This window comes from Cydia strobilella, chromosome Z (genome assembly GCF_947568885.1).
Source record: "Cydia strobilella chromosome Z, ilCydStro3.1, whole genome shotgun sequence".
NCBI classification, from domain to species: domain Eukaryota; kingdom Metazoa; phylum Arthropoda; class Insecta; order Lepidoptera; family Tortricidae; genus Cydia; species Cydia strobilella.
Window position 1 is genome coordinate 828,921 of NC_086068.1, and position 20,189 is coordinate 849,109.

Here is a 20,189-nt window from a genome sequence, read left to right on the forward strand (position 1 = left end):
TTACCTTAGTAGTCGGCAATGTAACGTAAATTGCATACAAGTTATTGCTTACTTGGAGACTGGACGCGACTCAAAATGGAAAGTCAGTTTTTGTCACTTAGGTTCTTTTCTTACAAATACCCCTTTACCGAATTTTTTAATGAGGTACTTATATGAAAGTAGCACTAAGAAAAAATACATTTTATCTAGGTGGTAATTTAGGTACGTATATGATTTGAGTTTGCCTATAGCCGCGAAGGTAAAGGGGCCCACAGACTATCAGTCCGCCGGACGATATCGGCCTGTCAGTTGTTCGGAGCTGTCAAATTTTTGTTCTAACTGACAGGCCGATATCGTCCGGCGGACTGATAGTGGGCCCCTCAATGTGTGACGTTCAAAACGTAAGGTCAAAATGATAAAAGTGAGTGCATTATATTAAATCCCGTTTCAGTGTTAATTTTGGGACATTAATTTCTCGCCATTCTCTCGAATTCGCGCTGACTGATGGTAACGGTTAGCCTAACATACTCCTTCTCGCTTTGCTCATCGTCGCACCTATCCTTTAACTCTGGCAGAATACCTACCGTGAAAACTAGTTTCACATAGTGAAAATGCGTTTTCCCGAAAAGTCAAAACTAGTTTTCACCAATGTACTTTTGCGACAACTAGTTTTGATAAATCCGAGTTGCAACTAGTGAAAATGCGTTTTGGAAAACTAGTTTTACTCGTGAAAATGGGTTTTCACTGGGATGTTACATAAAATTCGTTTATAGTAGCACATACATTATTGCCATGAAACTGTGTACCATATTGTATAAATGACCATTCATTTGTAAAATGTTTAAGTTCCTATCTGTCCATCACACAACCCTTATCCAGGTTTACTTGACAGTATTTGACTAATCAGATAATATTTGATAAAAGTGCCATCTGTTGACCAGTGCTGGAAACACAACGACTGTGAACGTTCCTTGCGTGAAACTTTTTCATGGTATATGATAGTTACTCACGCTTTACATAGATGGCAGCAGTTATAGATTCTTGCTCCCCACAACTTTTACGTTACTATTGTTTATTTTTTTTCAATTGTTCTTTTAATCTAAGCCGTCCTTAGTAAATTAACTGATAATATTGTTTCAGTCATATTATATTATGGAACAGTACCTTACAGTAATATTAGTAATTACATAATTTGATAATGTTCAAGTCTTGTATGAACTCTTGCCATAACAGTTTTGCTGTTAGTGCTGTTACGGTTACACAACAGATGGCACTTTAATAAAAATTAAAAGCAGTCCATGATTAAATATTTTATTGTATATAATTTGACCATAAGTGTTATTAGCTGATGATGATATTAGATGTAAAATAACGGAAGTATCATAGTACGTTTTGAAATAAGTAGAAGCTGTGAAAGTGTGAGGAAATAGGCAGTAAATCGTGACAATTAAAATTGTTTACGGCTGAAACGATAAAGGAGTTATACACAGTCCGTGGTGGACTGAGAGGCTGCTGGGATTACGTGTATATTGCATTAAATGTTATTACTCTTACATTTTATGAGTCGTGAAATAATACAAACAATTTTAACAGTTAATGTTTTCAGAAGCCGACCTAAGTATAAGTACGATAAAATTGACCTTCCCAAAGAAAATTTGGGAATTCCAATTTAAAATTCTAATCAGTCATTAAAAAAGAACAGGTAGATCTAACCAGACTAGTTTGATAATAAGTAAGTACCCTATATAAATGTAATAAAACAGTATTTTGATTAAAAATCTGACCAGTCAGGTACAAAAGCATATAACAATTAATCCAGAGTAGAGTAATTCCTGTATTTATGTATTTTCAATTTTATTTATAAATACTTCCGATTCCAACTGCCGTACGTAGACATAATTATTTATTAAAAGTTGACTTTTTTCGACATCGTCAACGTCATTTTTCCTTTAAGTCCACAGTCGCATAAATCGTCAGTTCACTCTGAGTATGAGTGTATATTTCCCACATGTCAGTCTCTAAGAGCACCGCAAGACATGCAAAAAGAATGCCCCATTTAAGTTGCATCCAGCTTTCCGGGGCGCGTATTAACCCACTTCCCTAAAACGCGGGTTTACTGAAACCGCTTCTGTCCCGTGTTATCGTGAACATTACAAACTGCAAACATGTAGGCAAGGTGCCAGTGCTAGCCTGACGTAAACTACTATGATATAAAAAAACTAGGATTTAGGATACAATTTTAGATTAGGTACATGCATGAGTTTACTGCATTCGAAATTAATGTGTGTTTAGCTGTTTGTGTGATATATAAATTTTGTAACCCCAGTAAATTCACTGCCATCTGTCGACACACTTTAAAACTAAAAATAAATATTTATAAAAATACGATAAAATGTACTTAAATATGGATAAATGATTTTTTTATTTGCATTAATTATTTTTATATGATTTTGACCCATGTTCTTTCACTGGTATGCGTTAAAATTATAAATAACAAACGAAACAGTCAACGCCCTCTATACGAGTGTAGGCCAAAACTAGTGGCGCCATCTGATCGAGAATCAAATTTTCGTGATTTTCGAGGCACGTTTTTTCCTTAGACTGTATCCATCTATTACGGAGTTATATCTATCTTTGCCATAACCAAAGATAGATATAACTCCTACAGATGGCACTGTAATAAAAATTAAAAGCAGTCCATGATTAAATCTTTTATTAAATCTTAAATTACAGTACAAATGGAGTTACACATATGTAACATTTATAATTATAAAACATTATTGGTACAAGGCTGCTGAATGTAGTTGAGACAGAACCCGCGATTGGCGATATCTAACGGTGCTTCTATGTTGTCCGTGTGGAACCAGAGACGGAACGGCTTCACAGTACCTGCAAATGTATAAATAATTAATAAATAAAATAAAAAGCTTTTATTTTAGGCATTCACCCATATTGCGTACAAAATTAAATACTATTTAACAACCATAGAGTAACTTATACTAGAGCGGTACTGTCATAGTAAATTTTGTAACCCCAGTAAATTCACTGCCATCTGTCGACACACTTTAAAACTAAAAATGAAGATTTATAAAAATACGATAAAATGTATTTAAATATGGATAAATGATTTTTGTTATTGGCATTAATTATTTTTATGATTTTGACCCATGTTCTTTCACTGATATGCGTTAAAATTGTTAAATAACAAACGAAACCGTCAACGCCATCTATACGACAGTCGGCCAAAGCTAGTAGCGCCCTCTGAACGAGAATCAAATTTTCTTGATTTTCGAGGCACGTTTTTTCCTTAGACTGTATCCATCTATTACGGAGTTATATCTATCTTTGTTAACAACTAATTGACACAAAGAGGTGTCAGTCATGTTAAAAATAAATCTAAATCTACCTAGTTCAGTCATTTTCTGTTCTGATCCATGTGAACAGAAATCCAGCGCTTAAACACCGGACTCCTTATATCGTCAGAAACAGCCACAAGTATTTTGCTGTCGGAACAGCGCAGTCTCCTCCAGAACGAGGCAACGCGGGATCTGAGGGCTAACGCGTATGAATTCGCCGCTAGGGGCGCTAGTGCAGATGGTGGTCTTTTCCATAGTTCGAAATGTCAAATGTCACTTGCCACTTCAATGACTGACACAAGGAGACTATATAAAGGAGCCAAATCTCTATGTATGAAAAGTGTCCATCAAAAAACAGTAATTAGGCGGCGCCACCATACACCGAAATACCAAAAACAACCTACGTAATTTGGTCGGGTTATTTGTTGGTTCATGTTATCAAATGTTACACTCATGTCCCAGAGCCTAACTAGCGCCACCGGAGAGATTAGGAACTATTATTTAAAGCTTAACGCGGTCACTTTTACAACAATTCTGCCACAAGAGATTGCGATCCTTTCTATACCATCCATAAGCTGTTCTTTAGTCTTTTGCATGTCTTTTGGACCACCATCAACAGAGGCGCCAACTGGTAAGCAAAAAAACGATAGCCCTCATTATCGCGATCTATATATCGTATAGTAACTATCTAACGCAAGTGAATGATGAGATGACGGGTGACAGAGATGTATGGAAGAAAAAGACATGCTGCGCCGACCCCAAGTGAATGGGACAAGGGCAAGCGAATGATGAGTAACTATAGTAAGTAATCGATATGCAGTAGTTGTACCAGATTTAGAACTGATTTATATTAATTACTTGCTACTAAACAAGCAGATGTATGAACTATATAGCACCATTAATTTGGCAGAAAGCGGAAGGTGAGTGCAAACCTTGGCGCTCAATAGTATCAAAGATAGATATAACTCCGTAATAGATGGAGTATTATATTCTTTGCACAATACACACAAAATATTCAAAGCTAAGTGTGTGTGTGTGTGTGTGTGTGTGTGTGTGTGTGTGTGTTTTGCTAAGTGTTAAGGCACTGTCGAGAATGTCGACAATGTTTCTCGTATATTTCTCGGCATTTATCACGAAATATCATCAAACATCGTGAGAAAAGTAATATATCTGCGAATAAATTCATGGATGTGTTTTTAAAGGGTAAAAACGGGACCCTATTACTAAGACTCCGCTGTCCGTCTGTCCGTCCATCTGTCTGTCTGTCACCAGGCTATATCTCATGAACCGTGATAGCAAGACAGTTGAAATTTTCACATATGATGTATTTCTGTTGCCGCTATAACAACAAATACTAAAAACAGAATAATATAAATATTTAAATGGGGCTCCTATACAACAAACGTGATTTTTATGCTGTTTTTTTTCCGTAATGGTACGGAACCCTTCGTGCGCGAGTCCGACTCGCACTTAGCCGGTTTTCTTTGTTAAACTTTCTAATCAGGAGCGTGGAGATAAAGAGTAGCCCTGTTAATGTGGGGTGGCTTGTATACCTACAAGACGTGTAAAGGTGATTTATGTAGGTATATCTTACTCATAACAGTGGAAGCCTGCATGGACAGCTCGGCGGAGAAAGTGCCCCCACATATGCGGTCTGTACAGAGCGCTTGAGCAGGCTGAAAGTATAACAAAAAGTTAATTTGGAAGTATATTGATGACATCATTGACATTAGTATGGTCATATCTATGGATGGTATAGAAAGGATCGCAATCTCTTGTGGCAGAATTGTTGTAAAAGTGACCGCGTTAAGCTTTAAATAATAGTTCCTAATCTGTCCGGTGGCGCTAGTTAGGCTCTAGGACATGAGTATAACATGAACCATATAAGCATGGAGACTATATTAAGGAGCCAAATCTCTATGCATGAAAAGTGTCCATCAAAAAACAGTAATTAGGCGGCGCCACCATACACCGAAATACTACCAAAAACAACCTACGTAATTTGGTCGGGTTATTTGTTGCCTTGTATGGTTCATGTTATACTCATGTCCCAGAGCCTAACTAGCGCCACCGGAGAGATTAGGAACTATTATTTAAAGCTGAAAGCGGTCACTTTTGCAACAATTCTGCCATAAGAGATTGGCATCCTTTCTATACCATCCATACATATAAGGCAACAAATAACCCGACCAAATTACGTAGGTTGTTTTTGGTAGTATTTCGGTGCATGGTGGCGCCGCCTAATTACTGTTTTTTGATGGACACTTTTCATACATAGAGATTTGGCTCCTTTATACAGTCTCCATGGTCATATCTCGATACAAAACATACCTAGATAAAAAACTCATTATAATAAATTTTTTGCGAGCTTTGTGAAAACTTATCACTACATAGTAAAAAGCAGTCGCTTCTGCTGTCTCGCTGTCCCTATGTAGACCCTTTACGGCCCGGCCACGACATCGCGCGGCCATAGTTTGGAACGAGACACAGCGATCGGACCTTTCTTTCCCACCTATGGCCGCCGCTCGCCGCTGCCGTCGCCGCGCGATGTCGTGACCGGGCCGTTAGCTCGATCTTGAGCCTGCCTGAATGGTACACGATTCACAAACGATTTGCTTCCTTGTGGTATGGCTACCAGTACATACGACCTATCCTACCTATCCTACCCCACACCCCACCCTACCTATCACACCCTAGTGCCTAAATGGTTTCCGTGCGGAGTGTGCGGTCTCAGAGAAATTTCCTCCTGCGAACGCTCCGGCGGAAAGTTCACTATCGCGGTTTACACAGGGTTTATAGCACGGGGTTCTTCAAAAGTACACATATAAGTACATACCTGTACTCGCCCAACATTGGACGCACAAGGCACCAGTAGCCAATCATTGGCACACGCGTTTGGTCCAACTCCCGAACCGACCATGGCGTTGACTGGTCCATTACTGTTGCCGGAGATGGTGAAAGCGCGGGAACGGTTGTTCACTGAAAATAACTTTAAGAATAGTGTCGACACAATGTTTGTGTTGCGAACGCAACCTTTTATTTGTATAATGCAGTAGCTAAACGCAGCCGTCGGGCTCGCTTACTATGCGGAGGCTTATTTAAATGCATCAATAGGAGCGCTCCACATAACCTGTATCGCGGCCAATTAGAGGCACCTAAATTTAGACTACCTTTTTACCATTCAAAATTAGCTTAACCACTTTCGCATCAGCCTACTACCACCACTACTATTACCACCACTTCTACACTTTTAACCGTTTACGTCAACTGTACCTTGTAAAGTAACCAGCACCTATTGATTATAAGTTTACTTCAAATCGAAGTCTTTTTATTTGTCGTCGAGACCTGTACGGCAGCTACAGTTTGTTAATTCTTTGAGAATAAGAAAAATATAATCAAGTATTTAACCGGCTTCTGATGGTCGGAGCTTAAATACAGGATCACTAATAATATAATCATAAGAATTAAAATCATTGTCTAAGTTAACCCTGCACATCGGTCGATCTTCCTAATTAGTCTCGTAAGGAAAGACCTGGCCTTAGTCCCTAATGAGGATTAACAGACCACATCATTAGAGTAACATACCCGCGTCAGGACACGCGGAGTACTGGATCCCACAGAAGTTCCTCTCCATCCTGATACAGATGCCATAATCCTGGTTGCTGAGCTGCAAACCTGTCGCTGGGTCGTAGTTGAAGGATTTTAGCTGGCCAGAAACGCCCGTGTAGTATTGCAGGCAGCCCTCGTCAGCTGAAAGGTTGTATGTTACTTTGATAGTTGAGCGAACGATAAAGGTTTAGAAATCGAGCTGTAAATTGTAGGGCTCTGGAGTCATGAACGGATGACCAAGAAAAAAATCTTTATTCTTCAAGGAATCCGTTCGGTTTCAAAGAGAAACCCGTCCGGCACTGGTGTCTTAAATAAATCTACAAGTATATACCTCTATAGATGGTGCTGCACGGGATCTGCGTGACCTTGACCTTCCACATCCTGGCGAAAGCCGCCCCGCTGCTCACGAAGGTCAGTTTCACAGGATTCGTGGACCCGATCCCCGCGTCTATGTACACTGGAAACATATTCACAATCAGACGACGGGTCTGTTTCATCTTAGCATTTATGACGGCATCCACTGCTGATTTTGTAGCTAAACTTTCTGAGTATTTCACCTGCGCTTCGCATTATTATCGCCAGCATACACAGGTGAGTGGTGAGTATGGTAGACATAGCTCCCGCAGAGAACGAAGGACTTGTTAATATAAACATATTTCTTGGACATATGTATAACATATAAGTGAAAATAATAGGACCTAGGATACGACCTTGTGATACACCAAAAGAAACGATTCTCGGATTGCTATGATATTCACTGATTTTAACAGTAACACATTGAATTTATTCTATTAAATAGTATGCAAGTTGTGTAGTCTTTCGAAATACGCAAACTTCTAGTTACTTAGTGGGATGAGAACGGAATATGTCAAAGACTTTTGCTGAGTCCAGGAAGGCCGACATAGTCCCTATCGTCGTCGAATGAGTTTAAACAATATCCAATCCTGGTAAGGGCGTAATTTGTGTGTTTATCATAGATTGTCCCTGCGTTATGGATATTTTCTATGTATTTATATTTTATATAGTACCCACAATACACGCCTTATGTGGGAGTATATAGGTCAGTTGGTGTGTTTATCAAGGAATGTCCCTGAGTTATGGATATTTTCTATGTATTTATATTTTATATAGTACCCACAATACACGCCTTATGTGGGAGTATATAGGTCAGTTGGTGTGTTTATCAAAGAATGTCCCTGAGTTATGGATATTTTCTATATATTTATATTTTATATAGTACCCACAATACACGCCTTATGTGGGAGTATATAGGTCAGTTGGTGTGTTTATCAAAGAATGTCCCTGAGTTATGGATATTTTCTATGTATTTAAGTATTTATATCTTATATAGTACCCACAACACAAGCCTTATTCAATTTCAATTTCATTTATTAAATAAAGATAACAATTATTTAAAGATCCAAACACCCTAAAAGTATTATACTCCTCTTACGTTCGCAGCATTTTAGAGTTCGGTAGCGTCGTCTGGATCCCTCAATATACCGTTCACATAAAAAGAATTGAAAGAATCCAAAAAAAGCTGTTAAAGTCGCTCAATTTCCGCCACGGTCTGAATATGTCAGAGAATAGCACACACCGTCGTAGTCTAGGGCCACTAGATACACGACGTGTTTATATAGACCAAATGTTTCTGTATAAACTCTTAAATGGCCTTACTGATTGTTCCACTCTTCTTGAAAAAATTGTCTTTAAATTGCCTCGTATTCCCACGCGCCACCCCCAAACATTCCATATCGATTTTTGTAGATCTAATTTCGCCAAAAATACTTTTTTTAGACGAGCCTGTCATGATTACAATGTTAATTTCATAAATCTAGATATCTTCTCATTGTCTTTCGGTAAATATAGTAGTGGTCTGCGGAGCTTACTTTTTCCATAGCAGTCTTTGCTTTAAAAAAAAAAATTGTAATTGTTCTATAGTCTTATGTAACGTATGTATGTTTGTAAGCATGTTTGATACTTAGGTACTTTATTAGTTGTGTATCCAATTGTTACTTCTGTGTATCTTCCTATTTATAGGCAGTGCCGAACAAGCCCTGTTTCTACTTGTTATCAATATCAGTATGTTATAATTAATGGAACTATAGGTCTTATTGTATATCTGCAAGTTTAAACTTATCTGTATGTGACTGTTTGTTTCCTAAAAAAATTAAAAAAAAAAAAAATATCTTAATTTTTGTTAGTATATTCTTTAAAAAAATGTTAGTACTTAAAAATTAAATTCGTTTTTACATTTAAAATTATTTCATTAATTACAGGACAACACACATGATCAGCAATCATCTTTAGGATGCTGTTTGGGCTGTCCCTCGTTCTGCTTAGCAGAGACGCTGCACTTATGTGGGACTAGGTAGTTTTGTTGTAAAATGTCCTATTTTTTTATATAATATTTTTTCAATAAGAACAATAACGGCATGTTTACTCAACTGTGACTGCCTTGGTTGACGCCGCATATCGCCGGTATGGGGTTGCCACCGGATACTATGAACTGATCTTGATTGCAAACATTGTTGACTGGATCGGGTCCGGCTATTGTGAAGCGATTGAAGTCTAACCTGCAAAAAGATTTTATATCCGTAATGTCATTAGTCATTACGATATCTAAATTAATTAGCGCACACCTACGAGCCAGAAATCTATAAATCCGAAAAAAATACTTGAGAAAATAATTTGATAATTGATAATGAAGAAGCCTCTAGGCCTGCCTGGGATCTACACAAGCGCCTATTATAAGGACGGCGGAAAATCGTGCAGAATGGAGAGCCTTGGTGCACAAAATAACGACCTCATGTGGTCGCGAACCTCAGCCATGAGGAACCGAGGAAGAAGAAGATTTGATAATATAAAGCTAATATTATTTCTGCTCACTCGATTTGAATGTACACGAAATAATACGTCACATTGTTGTCACTACCATTCCTGTGTCGAAATACACCCGGACGTGACTTGATGACAGTGAGAACCAGTAGTAGGACGAAGGATTCTCTAATTAAGACGTAAGTCGCATTATTGTCACAACCGTACCTTATTTGACATACGTCCGGATGTGATTTAATCACAGTGAGCTCGCAAGAACCCGTGCCATCGTAGGATGAAGGATATCCGCTGTTCACGAAGTAGGTCCCGTTCTCCGAAGTACTGCTACCACATGACGTCATAACTGTGACAGAAAGATTAAATTAATTTTGGACCCGGGTATGTCCTTAAACTACGTCCGGACCAGGGTATGTCCTTAAACTACGTCCAAAAGAGAGGTATGGGCACTGTGAATGTCATCTCGCTTTGTGTGGTAGGGCACAGCACAGCGGATGTCATTTCAGATCTAGAGCAGAGCCCAACTGGGGAAGTACCCTACCTTACAGAAAACCGCAGCCAAATATCACTAGACCCTACTCATAGTGTTGTGTTCCTGCCGGTGAGTAAGGTTGCCAGAGCTCAGCGAGGGCGCGGAGTGTTAGGGTCGGCAACGCGCATGTAACTCCTCTGGAGTTGCAGGCGTACATAGGCTACGGAGACTGCTTAACATCAGGCGGGCCTATGCTTGTTTGCCACCGACGTAGTATAAAAATATATATATATATATTATTCAATTAGCTGACTGCGCAATATTGGCATCCGTATGACGGATATACCACGAAAATGTTATTGCATTTGCATTCTGCTGACGATTAGGGCGTTGAATCCGTCACTAAGCGACAGGTGACACCTCCCATAAAACACTGCGGCAGTAATGCAAGAGCAACGCTGCTGCGCTTACATTTGTTCTGCCTACTTCGTATGGACTTACTTCTTTTCTAAGTTCTTACAAATACAGCACAGCCCAAAGTAGCAGCCAACAGGCAGCGCAGTAGCCGTTAGGTTAGCGGAGCCCCTGCGGGCGCTGCACTCCCAGCCGCAAGACAAGCGCCGTTATCTGAGGATCCCTCGTGATTGACAAGGATGTGACAGAGTGACTCACAGATGCAGCACAGCCCGAAGCCGTCGGCGCAGTAGCCGTTAGCGGAGCCCCCGTGGGCGCTGCACTCCCAGCCGCAAGACAAGCGCCGTTGTCTGAGGATCCCTCGTGATTGACAAGGATGTGACAGAGTGACTCACAGATGCAGCACAGCCCGAAGCCGTTGGCGCAGTAGCCGTTAGCGGAGCCCCCGCGGGCGCTGCACTCCCAGCCGCAAGACAAGCGCCGTTGTCTGAGGATCCCTCGTGATTGACAAGGATGTGACAGAGTGACTCACAGATGCAGCACAGCCCGAAGCCGTTGGCGCAGTAGCCGTTAGCGGAGCCCCCGCGGGCGCTGCACTCCCGGGCCGCAAGACAAGCTCCGTTGTCTGAGGATCCCCCGTGATTGACATGGACGTGACAGTGACTCACAGATGCAGCACAGCCCGAAGCCGTTGGCGCAGTAGCCGTTAGCGGAGCCACCGCGGGCGCTGCACTCCCGGGCCGCAAGACAAGCGCCGTTGTCTGAGGATCCCCGTGATTGACATGGACGTGACAGTGACTCACAGATGCAGCACAGCCCGAAGCCGTTGGCGCAGTAGCCGTTAGCGGAGCCCCCGCGGGCGCTGCACTCCCGGGCCGCGAGACACGTGCCGTTGTCGCCCGAGGCGCCCGCGCAGCCGCCGTTCGGAAACGTCACCACCGTGAACACTGATAGGACTGCACATACGTTATTATGTTTATATTATGTAACACTTTGAGCAATCGAGTTCATAACATTCCAAAATATATGCACAGAATAAATAATAGTACTAGGTACAGAAGGTTCATTCTCTAACAAAACGCGTCTGTTACGACAGATATGACCGCTAGGTGGCGCAAGCGCGAGCAGGCGTCCGTTCCGTAGCGGTGGGCGGCAACTACTATAGCTAGACACCAAAATTGATGTGGGCCGCATGTACTTGTAGCGACGCGACGAAATCGCGGAGTGAGCCACGCCTGATATATGTACAAGACCTTATTGTCGGTGTCTTGGAGGCGTGTGAACATATTTTTGGAAGGTTGGCTAAATAATATGTTTGTGAACTCCACCGTATCTACGTATTCTTGCAAATAAACGTTTCTTTTCTTCTCTACTTTACGTCTTTCAAAGTAAGCATTTTAAATCATCAGAGATAGGATCAAGCTCTTTGTGATATGGAGAAAATAAAAAAATAACTAAAATGGGGAAAAACAACTACATCTGAGGCAAAAACAGTAATAAAACTGTATATGAATGTTATCGTAGGTGTCTGTCGGAGAAAAAGTTTAACGACAAAAATCGTTCAAAGTAGATGTTAAGCTGTTATTTAAGGGGTTGTAATGTGAGAAATCGAGGAATTGAATCCAAATTACCAAGCATTATATAACTACCATGAACGCTAACAGAACTATTATTGGTTAAGGATGACTCACGTTAGACCGGGCCGTGTCCGGGCCGGAGCTTCCGGTGCTTCGTTTTCTATGGAAAGCATCACGTGATCACCTGTCATGTCATAGAAAAGTAAGCGCCGGAAGCTCCGGCCCGGACACGGCCCGGTCTAACGCGAGTCATCCTTTTGTACACCTGCACATTACACAACACGATAAAATTGCGGAGAAAAAAACATATACAATACAATAAAGGTATCTTTCTTGAGAAAGAAATCATAGAATTATATTAATCTACGATAATAATCAAGCAAAATATTTATCAGTACGGTTTTTACTCACTATTATTTTTAGTCGCTTTTGGCGACATGTTTCGGATTCTTTGGGAATCCATCAGGCACAAGTGTCCGCGGCGGTTGTGTGTCGTGTCCTGTCGTCGTGGATGGATTCCCAAAGAATCCGAAACATGTCGCCAAAAGCGACTAAAAATAATAGTGAGTAAAAACCGTACTGATAAATATTTTGAAATATGTCTCACGATAGTTTAAGTGCGAATAATCAAGCATTTTATGCGATCACTAAACTTAGGTAGGTACGTTCGCTGAGCGCGTTCATTGAATAGTCAGTAAAGGTGTTGGCATATGAAACATACATATGATACATTTCGGGGAGTGCGCACAGGAACTGCACGACCTGATCCCACCTTCCCCTTTCCATCATCGGACATCCAGGCGCGGGGAGCGTATGCACCCGTTCGTGGTCCACATTCCATTCGTTCGGACGAAACGTTTTGCCTCCTCCTTTTTGGTACGGACGGCTAAGGAATGGAATGCGCTCCCGCCATCTGTATTCCCTGATCAATATGACCTCGGTCTCTTTAAAACAAGAGTGAATAGGCTGTTACTGAACCGGTGAGCTCCATCGTAGGCCCTGTCTTCACTTTCCATCAGGTGTGACTAGGGCCAATCGCCGATCAGTTTATAATAAAAAAAAAAAAAAAAAAAACCACTATGAAACCTTATAAGGCTAATTAGCCTAATTTAAATAAAAATAAATTCGTATGTAGCACGTCCAAAATTGAAAATAAAACATTTTCCTTACTTACATCGATTCTCTCTCTGCGGCCAGAACCTCGCCTTTTCCTCGCCACTCTTCAAATTCCCGAGTCGCCATTTCGGGAATCCATTTTGTTTTATCCCGAACCTGTCATTACTTTCACAGTTACCGAATACAAATACAAGAATTAATAAAGCTATCATTGTATCTATCGGAGAAATGGCAAATAACACTTAAAAACGAGATACTTGGTAACTTAAGTACCTATATTAGTTTTTACTTATGTTACAAGTGTTTTTTGGTGCCAAAATTATAAAAAATAGGTCAATGTCAGTTTTTAAATATGTCACATCCGCATTTCGGTTCACCAAAGTAAAACCGGCCACGGTAGTTACTCGATATCAATTTAATTTTTTTAAAGAAACATCCGTTTTGTAATTCTACTAGTAAATGGACGTTGGAAAGTGCGAATAGGGCATTTATGACGTGCATACGGAGGGGGAACAATGTGTTTTCTCTATTGTGGTTGTACAAAGGGTAATTTGGTGTTAATTTTGTCACGCCGTGTAAACGCCGGTTAATGTACAATCGGCCACGGTGTGTGACTTGCTATCTCTTCCTCAGCTAGGGATATAATAAGTTTTTGGCAAAAATTAAATTTTTGGTACAAGCTTTTATCGCTGACTGTACTTTTCTTTCCACAGGCAACTAATTCTTATCAAGACAATTCTAAAAACCCCAAACAATTAGGTTGCGCTGTTTTATCACAGATTTCATATTACCACCTGTCTCCATCAGATCAGCTCGATGGTACCATAATATTGCATTGTCACCCGACTTACATATGTATGCAAATTTTCAGCTTCATCGGACACCGGGAAGTGGGTCAAATTTAACTTGCAAGATTTTACCCGTACAAAAATACTTACATAATATTACATACATACTTACATAGGTATATTGCAAGTTAATAGAAAGCTACTACGTAGTAATAAAAATAGTTCAATTGTGTCAGATCAGAACATAAATGGCAGATGACCGTGACGTAAAAAATAGAATAAATGCGGGATGGATAAAATGGCGACAGGTCTCTGGAACAACTTGCGATCCACGAATGCCTCTTAAACTTTAGGGGAAAATTTACAGGACGATCGTGAGACCTGTTGTAATGTATGGATCAGAATGCTGGGCGACGAAAGTGACGGATGAAAGAAGAGCACGCAGCGGAAATGAGAATGTTGAGATGGATGTGTGGAGTGACGAGGAAGGATCGGATTAAGAATGAGTATATTAGGGGAAGTTTGAAAGTAGCACCAGTAACGGAGAAGATAAGAAGTAGTAGGTTAGCGTGGTATGGGCATGTGATGAGGAGGGATGAATGCCATATAGGCAAAAGAATGTTAGGGATGAATGTTGATGGACGGAGAGCGTATGGTAGACCCAAAAAGCAATGGATGGATTGTGTGAAAGAGGATATGAGAAAGAAAGGAGTGAGTGCTGAGGTGACGAAAGATAGAGGAGAATGGAAGAGAAAAACATGTTGTGCCGACCCCACATAACGTGGGATAAGGGCAGGAAGAAGAAGACTTACTTACATAAGCACATTGCAAGTTAATAGAAAGCTTGTAAAAACATGTGTCAGACATTGTGTTATTAGAATACTACGTAGTAATAATAATAGTTCAATTGTGTCAGATCAGAACATAAATGGCAGATGATTATTTGTGGTGAACCGATCTTCTGCAGCCACATCTACGAGTATGTGCAGTCTGAAAATTTCCAAAACTGCATAATCTTCACATTTAATAACATACATAAATAAATACATATTATAGGACATTCTTACACAGTTTGACTAACTCGTAAGCTTAAGGTTTCCCAGGTAGCAGTGACTTCAGCTACGTCATAATGACGTAATAATGATGTCACAATGACGTCGCTGACGTCATAACGAAGTATAAATGCTACCTGGGTTGTGTTGCGGGTACTCAGACAACGATATATATAATATACAAATACATAGAAAACACCCAAGACTCAGGAACAAATATCTGTGCTTATCACACAAATAAATGCCCTTACCGGGATTCGAACCCAGGACCATCGGCTTCACAGGCAGGGTCACTACCCACTAGGCCAGACCGGTCAAATTTACAAGAACTGCAAGAACTAAATGTTTATTCATTTAGTTCAGCATTTTTTCGAGCACGATAAAGGATGACTCACGTTAGACCGGGCCGTGACCGGGCCGGAGCTTCCGGCGCTTCGTTTTCGATGGAAAGCATCACGTGATCACCTGTCATGTCATAGAAAAGTTAGCGCCGGAAGCTCCGGCCCGGACACGACCCGGTCTAATGTGAGTCATCCTGTACTCAACTGTGACTGCCTTGGTTGACGCCGCATATCGCCGGTACGGGGTTGCCATCGGATACTATGAACTGATCTTGATTGCAAACATTGTTGACTGGATCGGGTCCGGCTATTGTGAAGCGATTGAAGTCTAACCTGCAAAACGATTTTATATCCATATTGTCATTTCGACTTCCTTTTCTATGACATGACAGGTGATCACGTGATGCTTTTCATAGAAAACGAAGCGCCGGAAGCTCCGGCCCGGTCACGGCCCGGTCTAACGTGAGTCATCCTTTATTCTTATTTAAACAGCACAACCTAGGTTTTGAACCCATGATTTATGATCATCACACACATGTCAAAAGTTAATAGACCTGACTGTACCAAAGGCATAGTTGTTATTATTTCACTTGTCAAACGATCCAATATTGTTATCTCTTACAATAAATACGCATGAAATAGCTATTATACGATTCACATACTCTCACCACATCCGCATTAGAACCCAGCGTTAGAGCGTTTTCACATTGTCGATCCGATATCGGATGTAGGATCCGACATCCGCGCAGGGACCGGCCCGCTATCCCTTATCGGGGTTTTATAAGGGTATTGCATAAGGCTTAACTCACCATACCCTTTGCCAGACGAAACCCTTTGTTTTGGTTTTAAAAACCCTTATATAAAGCTACCACATTTGAGTAATCGGTAGCCCAAATACCCTTACAAAACCCTTATCATCCGCTCACCAACACCTTGCATATTGCTTATAAGGGTTAGCCTTATAAAGGGCTTCCCTTTTAGCATATAAGCGTGCTAATTTAAGTCGTCTACCTTGTTCATAAAGCACACATTACTTCGAATCCGAGCGATCGTCGGCGGCGACGGTGGCGTTCTTTGACTAGGCAAGTATTTTCTTTCCTTTTCATACACTACCGTAGATATATACTAATCCTGTCTCTTTCACGCAAAGGGAAACCTTTATAAAAAGCGCTTAAAGATAAGGGTAACCCTTATTAAGAGCTAGCCTTATTTATGGTTAGCTTTTCGGTAAGGGTTAGTCAAAGGTAAGGGTATGAATGGGCTTGCAGCTCAAAAGGGAAAGTCTTTCAATGTGTTAGCCGTGTTTAAGTGTCGCCCATTGAAAGGGTTTTATCGCGGAAAGGGTTGTCCGGTCCCTGCATCCGCGTAGTCAGGCCGCGGGTGCGCCCGGGCGCCTCTACCGGTCACGCACACTACTACAAGCATTATGCCTACACACAAACAAATATTACCGGTCCGAAAGCTGACGGGGGCTCCGACATGGCTGAATTTATCGGAAGCGCCTTTCCGATATCGGGTGTCGGAAGGCGCCTATGACTAAATCAGCTGCAGGAGAGTGCGATTGGCATTAAGTCCGCCTTTTTTGCGGTATTTATAGTTTTTTAGTAATAATGATTTATTAAATGCATAAATAAATACAGAGAAACACATATCTTACATTTTACTTTCCTTCCGACATCCGATATCGGAACGGACAATGTGAAAACGCTCTTAGGGTAACTCGTTCATACTCTGTGCCAGTAATAGATGATTTACCCTACAAATCAATTATAAAGAAAAGGAATAAGTTCCTTAAAGGAATACGTACTATCATGTACAGTCGCCATCAGATATATCGGGCCGGCCAAGACGCTCAAAAATATCTGAACACGCACTATAACGCCTTGACAATAGAGGCGTGTTCAGATATTTGTGAGAGCCTCGGCCGCTCCGATATATCTGATGGCGACTGTACCATATTTGTGGTTTGTGTTTTATACAATAAAGATATTAAAATACATACACACATATATAAGATGAATAAGACAACCCTAGGTTACCACGTATAGGGTGTGGTAGATTTTTCGTTAAAATTATAAAAAATATTGTGAAATCGCACCAGCGTCTGACTTTTGCCCCCTTAAACCCCCTTTTTCATAAAACTGTACAAGCCTCATTTAGTTTTTAGGGTTCCGTACCCAAAGGGTAAAAACGGGACCCTATTACTAAGACTCCGCTGTCCATCTCTCCGCCTACCGTCCGTCTGTCCGTCTCTGTCTGTCACCAGGCTGTATCTCATGAACCGTGATAGCTAGACAGTTGAAATTTTCACAGATGATGTATTTCTGTTGCCGCTATAACAACAAATGCTAAAAACAGAATAATATAAATATTTAAATGGGGCTCCCATACAACAAACGTGATTTTTTTGCTGTTTTTTTCCGTAATGGTACGGAACCCTTCGTGCGCGAGTCCGACTCGCACTTGGCCGGTTTTTTTATGTTTTATCCCTTTTGTTACATAAGAAAAAAAGTACATTAAAAAGAAATTGCCTATAAAAGAAATCATTTGTTATTATTTTGTGAAATTAAACACACGTTTGTAGCTATATTTATTAGTTTGTTATACACAAAACATTCCGTACCTATATCTATTGATATTTATTCCTGTTAAATATAACGATATAAATCCCTACTTATATAAATCTATCAATACTATCATATATAATTAAATGACTAGTGTAAATCCTTGTATAGGTATATCTGTTTGACACTTACTTATAATATAAATAATATAACTATTTATTAAGATAACGAAAACTAGGTATAGTTACACAGATTTAGGGCCTGATTCACAATGTCCAAGTAAAGTCCTGAATAAGCTACTTGCCACTTCTCTCTCTCTCTGTGGTCGCTCCCTCATGACTGAGGATCGTGGTCATCAGTGGATGTGGATGCTCCACACCTGGTTCTTTTAATCTGCCTCCATCGGTGCCTGTCCATCGCGTCTCTGACGACCGAGCAAAAGCTGGTTGAGGATGGGGCCCCTTTTACTTGATCGCTCCATCTAGTTGGAGACCGTCCCCGGCCTCGTTTGCCCTCCGTGTTTCCAACGATGATCAGCTTTTCAAGGCTTTCATCTCCCCTCCTCATTACTTGCCACTTATCTGACGAATAAAGTCATCGTTGGCGTTTCACAATCTCCAAATAAGCTTAACTGGTAGATAAAATGCTTTTTTTGTAGGAAATTTTAATTAATTTAGGTTAATTAACTAACCAATACTTTATTTGGACATTGTGAAACAGGCCCTTAGTATTTATTTGTTTTATGGGCATTTTCAGAACATGGATTTCCAATAAATGTACTAATTACATTAAATCATGTTAGGTTAGTTCAACTTGTCTCTTTCGCTCCTGTACCGTTAGGCGAGTCAGTGCATTAAATGGTTACATAGAGTAACTTATACTAGAGCGGTACTGTCATAGTAAATTTTGTAACCCCAGTAAATTCACTGCCATCTGTCGACACATTTTTAAACTAAAAACAAATATTTATAAAAATACGTTAAAATGTATTTAAATATGGATGTTTTTTTTTATTTGCATTAATTATTTTTATGATTTTGACCCATGTTCTTTCATTGATATGCGTTTAAATTATAAATAACAAACGAAACCGTCAACGCCCTCTATACGAGTGTAGGCCAAAACTAGTGGCGCCCTCTGATCGAGAATCAAATTTTCATGATTTTCGAGGCACGTTTTTTCCTTAGACTGTATCCATCTATTACGGAGTTATATCTATCTTTGATGGTTACAACGCGAGCGCACGTCTTTCATTTATCACAGTGGCAACGTCCGGGTTTTTTTTTAAGTACGAGTTCGACGATCGGAAATCTACCTGTTTTTGAAGTCGGCAATGACTGGAAGGTGTTTAAGGAAAGTTTTTAGACTCACTTGTTTTAGTCACTCGCGCGACATGTTTCGGAGAGCCTAGGTCTAGGTCTGGGTCTAGGTTAATATGTCTCACAACAGTTTAAATTTGAGTACTAATTAGAGAAGTAAAAAGAAGACACACTTTTTTCTTTTTTTGTCAGAAGATGAAATTATACACCGGATTTCAAATTTTGTATTCTAATAAAACAGAACATCACATGTTTTCGTAAAATGTATTATTTTTAAATAGTTCAATACCTAGTATTAAGATTGTAGCAGTGCCCTAACGGGGTATCATGTACCTACTTCAAAATGTTTTGTACCATCCTCTGTAATGAACATCATCGCAATAAAGATATATGAAATGCCCATATTATACATTTTGGAGTTATTAGATATTTTTCGTAACATACAATATACTTACGACATAACATTAGAATTAAACTAAAACAAGTATTTAGCCATTTTTTGAATTATGACAAAATTTTGGTATCTCTGAATAAGCTCTTACAATTTTACATTTTAAATAAGTAATAGATAACTTGTGCCTATACTTAATACGTGACAAAAACGAACTTCTCTTAAATAAAATAACATTTTTTATATTTTATAAAACTGGTCGTAAATATAATTAAATCACTAAAAACATTAATATTTTCCCCTCACTAGCTCGGAAAGCCGTCTTTTATCATTTAAAACAAGCGGGGAAAAACGCATTTTATCCACTAGTGGGGAA

The 20,189-nt window shown here is 40.0% G+C and overlaps 1 protein-coding gene across 1 annotated transcript; it reads right to left on the reverse strand.

Moving 5' to 3' along the window:
* Positions 1-2,745: 2,745 nt before the first annotated feature.
* Positions 2,746-13,570, reverse strand: LOC134755042 (uncharacterized). Its single transcript, XM_063691520.1, has 9 exons — positions 13,417-13,570; positions 11,469-11,621; positions 9,990-10,125; positions 9,393-9,520; positions 7,276-7,401; positions 6,921-7,085; positions 6,172-6,314; positions 4,930-5,011; positions 2,746-2,868 (listed from the first exon to the last, which is right to left on the reverse strand). The coding sequence occupies exons 1-9, from the start codon at positions 13,568-13,570 to the stop codon at positions 2,747-2,749; spliced, it is 1,209 nt and encodes a 402-aa protein (XP_063547590.1). The 3' UTR covers position 2,746.
* Between the last annotated feature and the right edge of the window lie 6,619 nt (positions 13,571-20,189).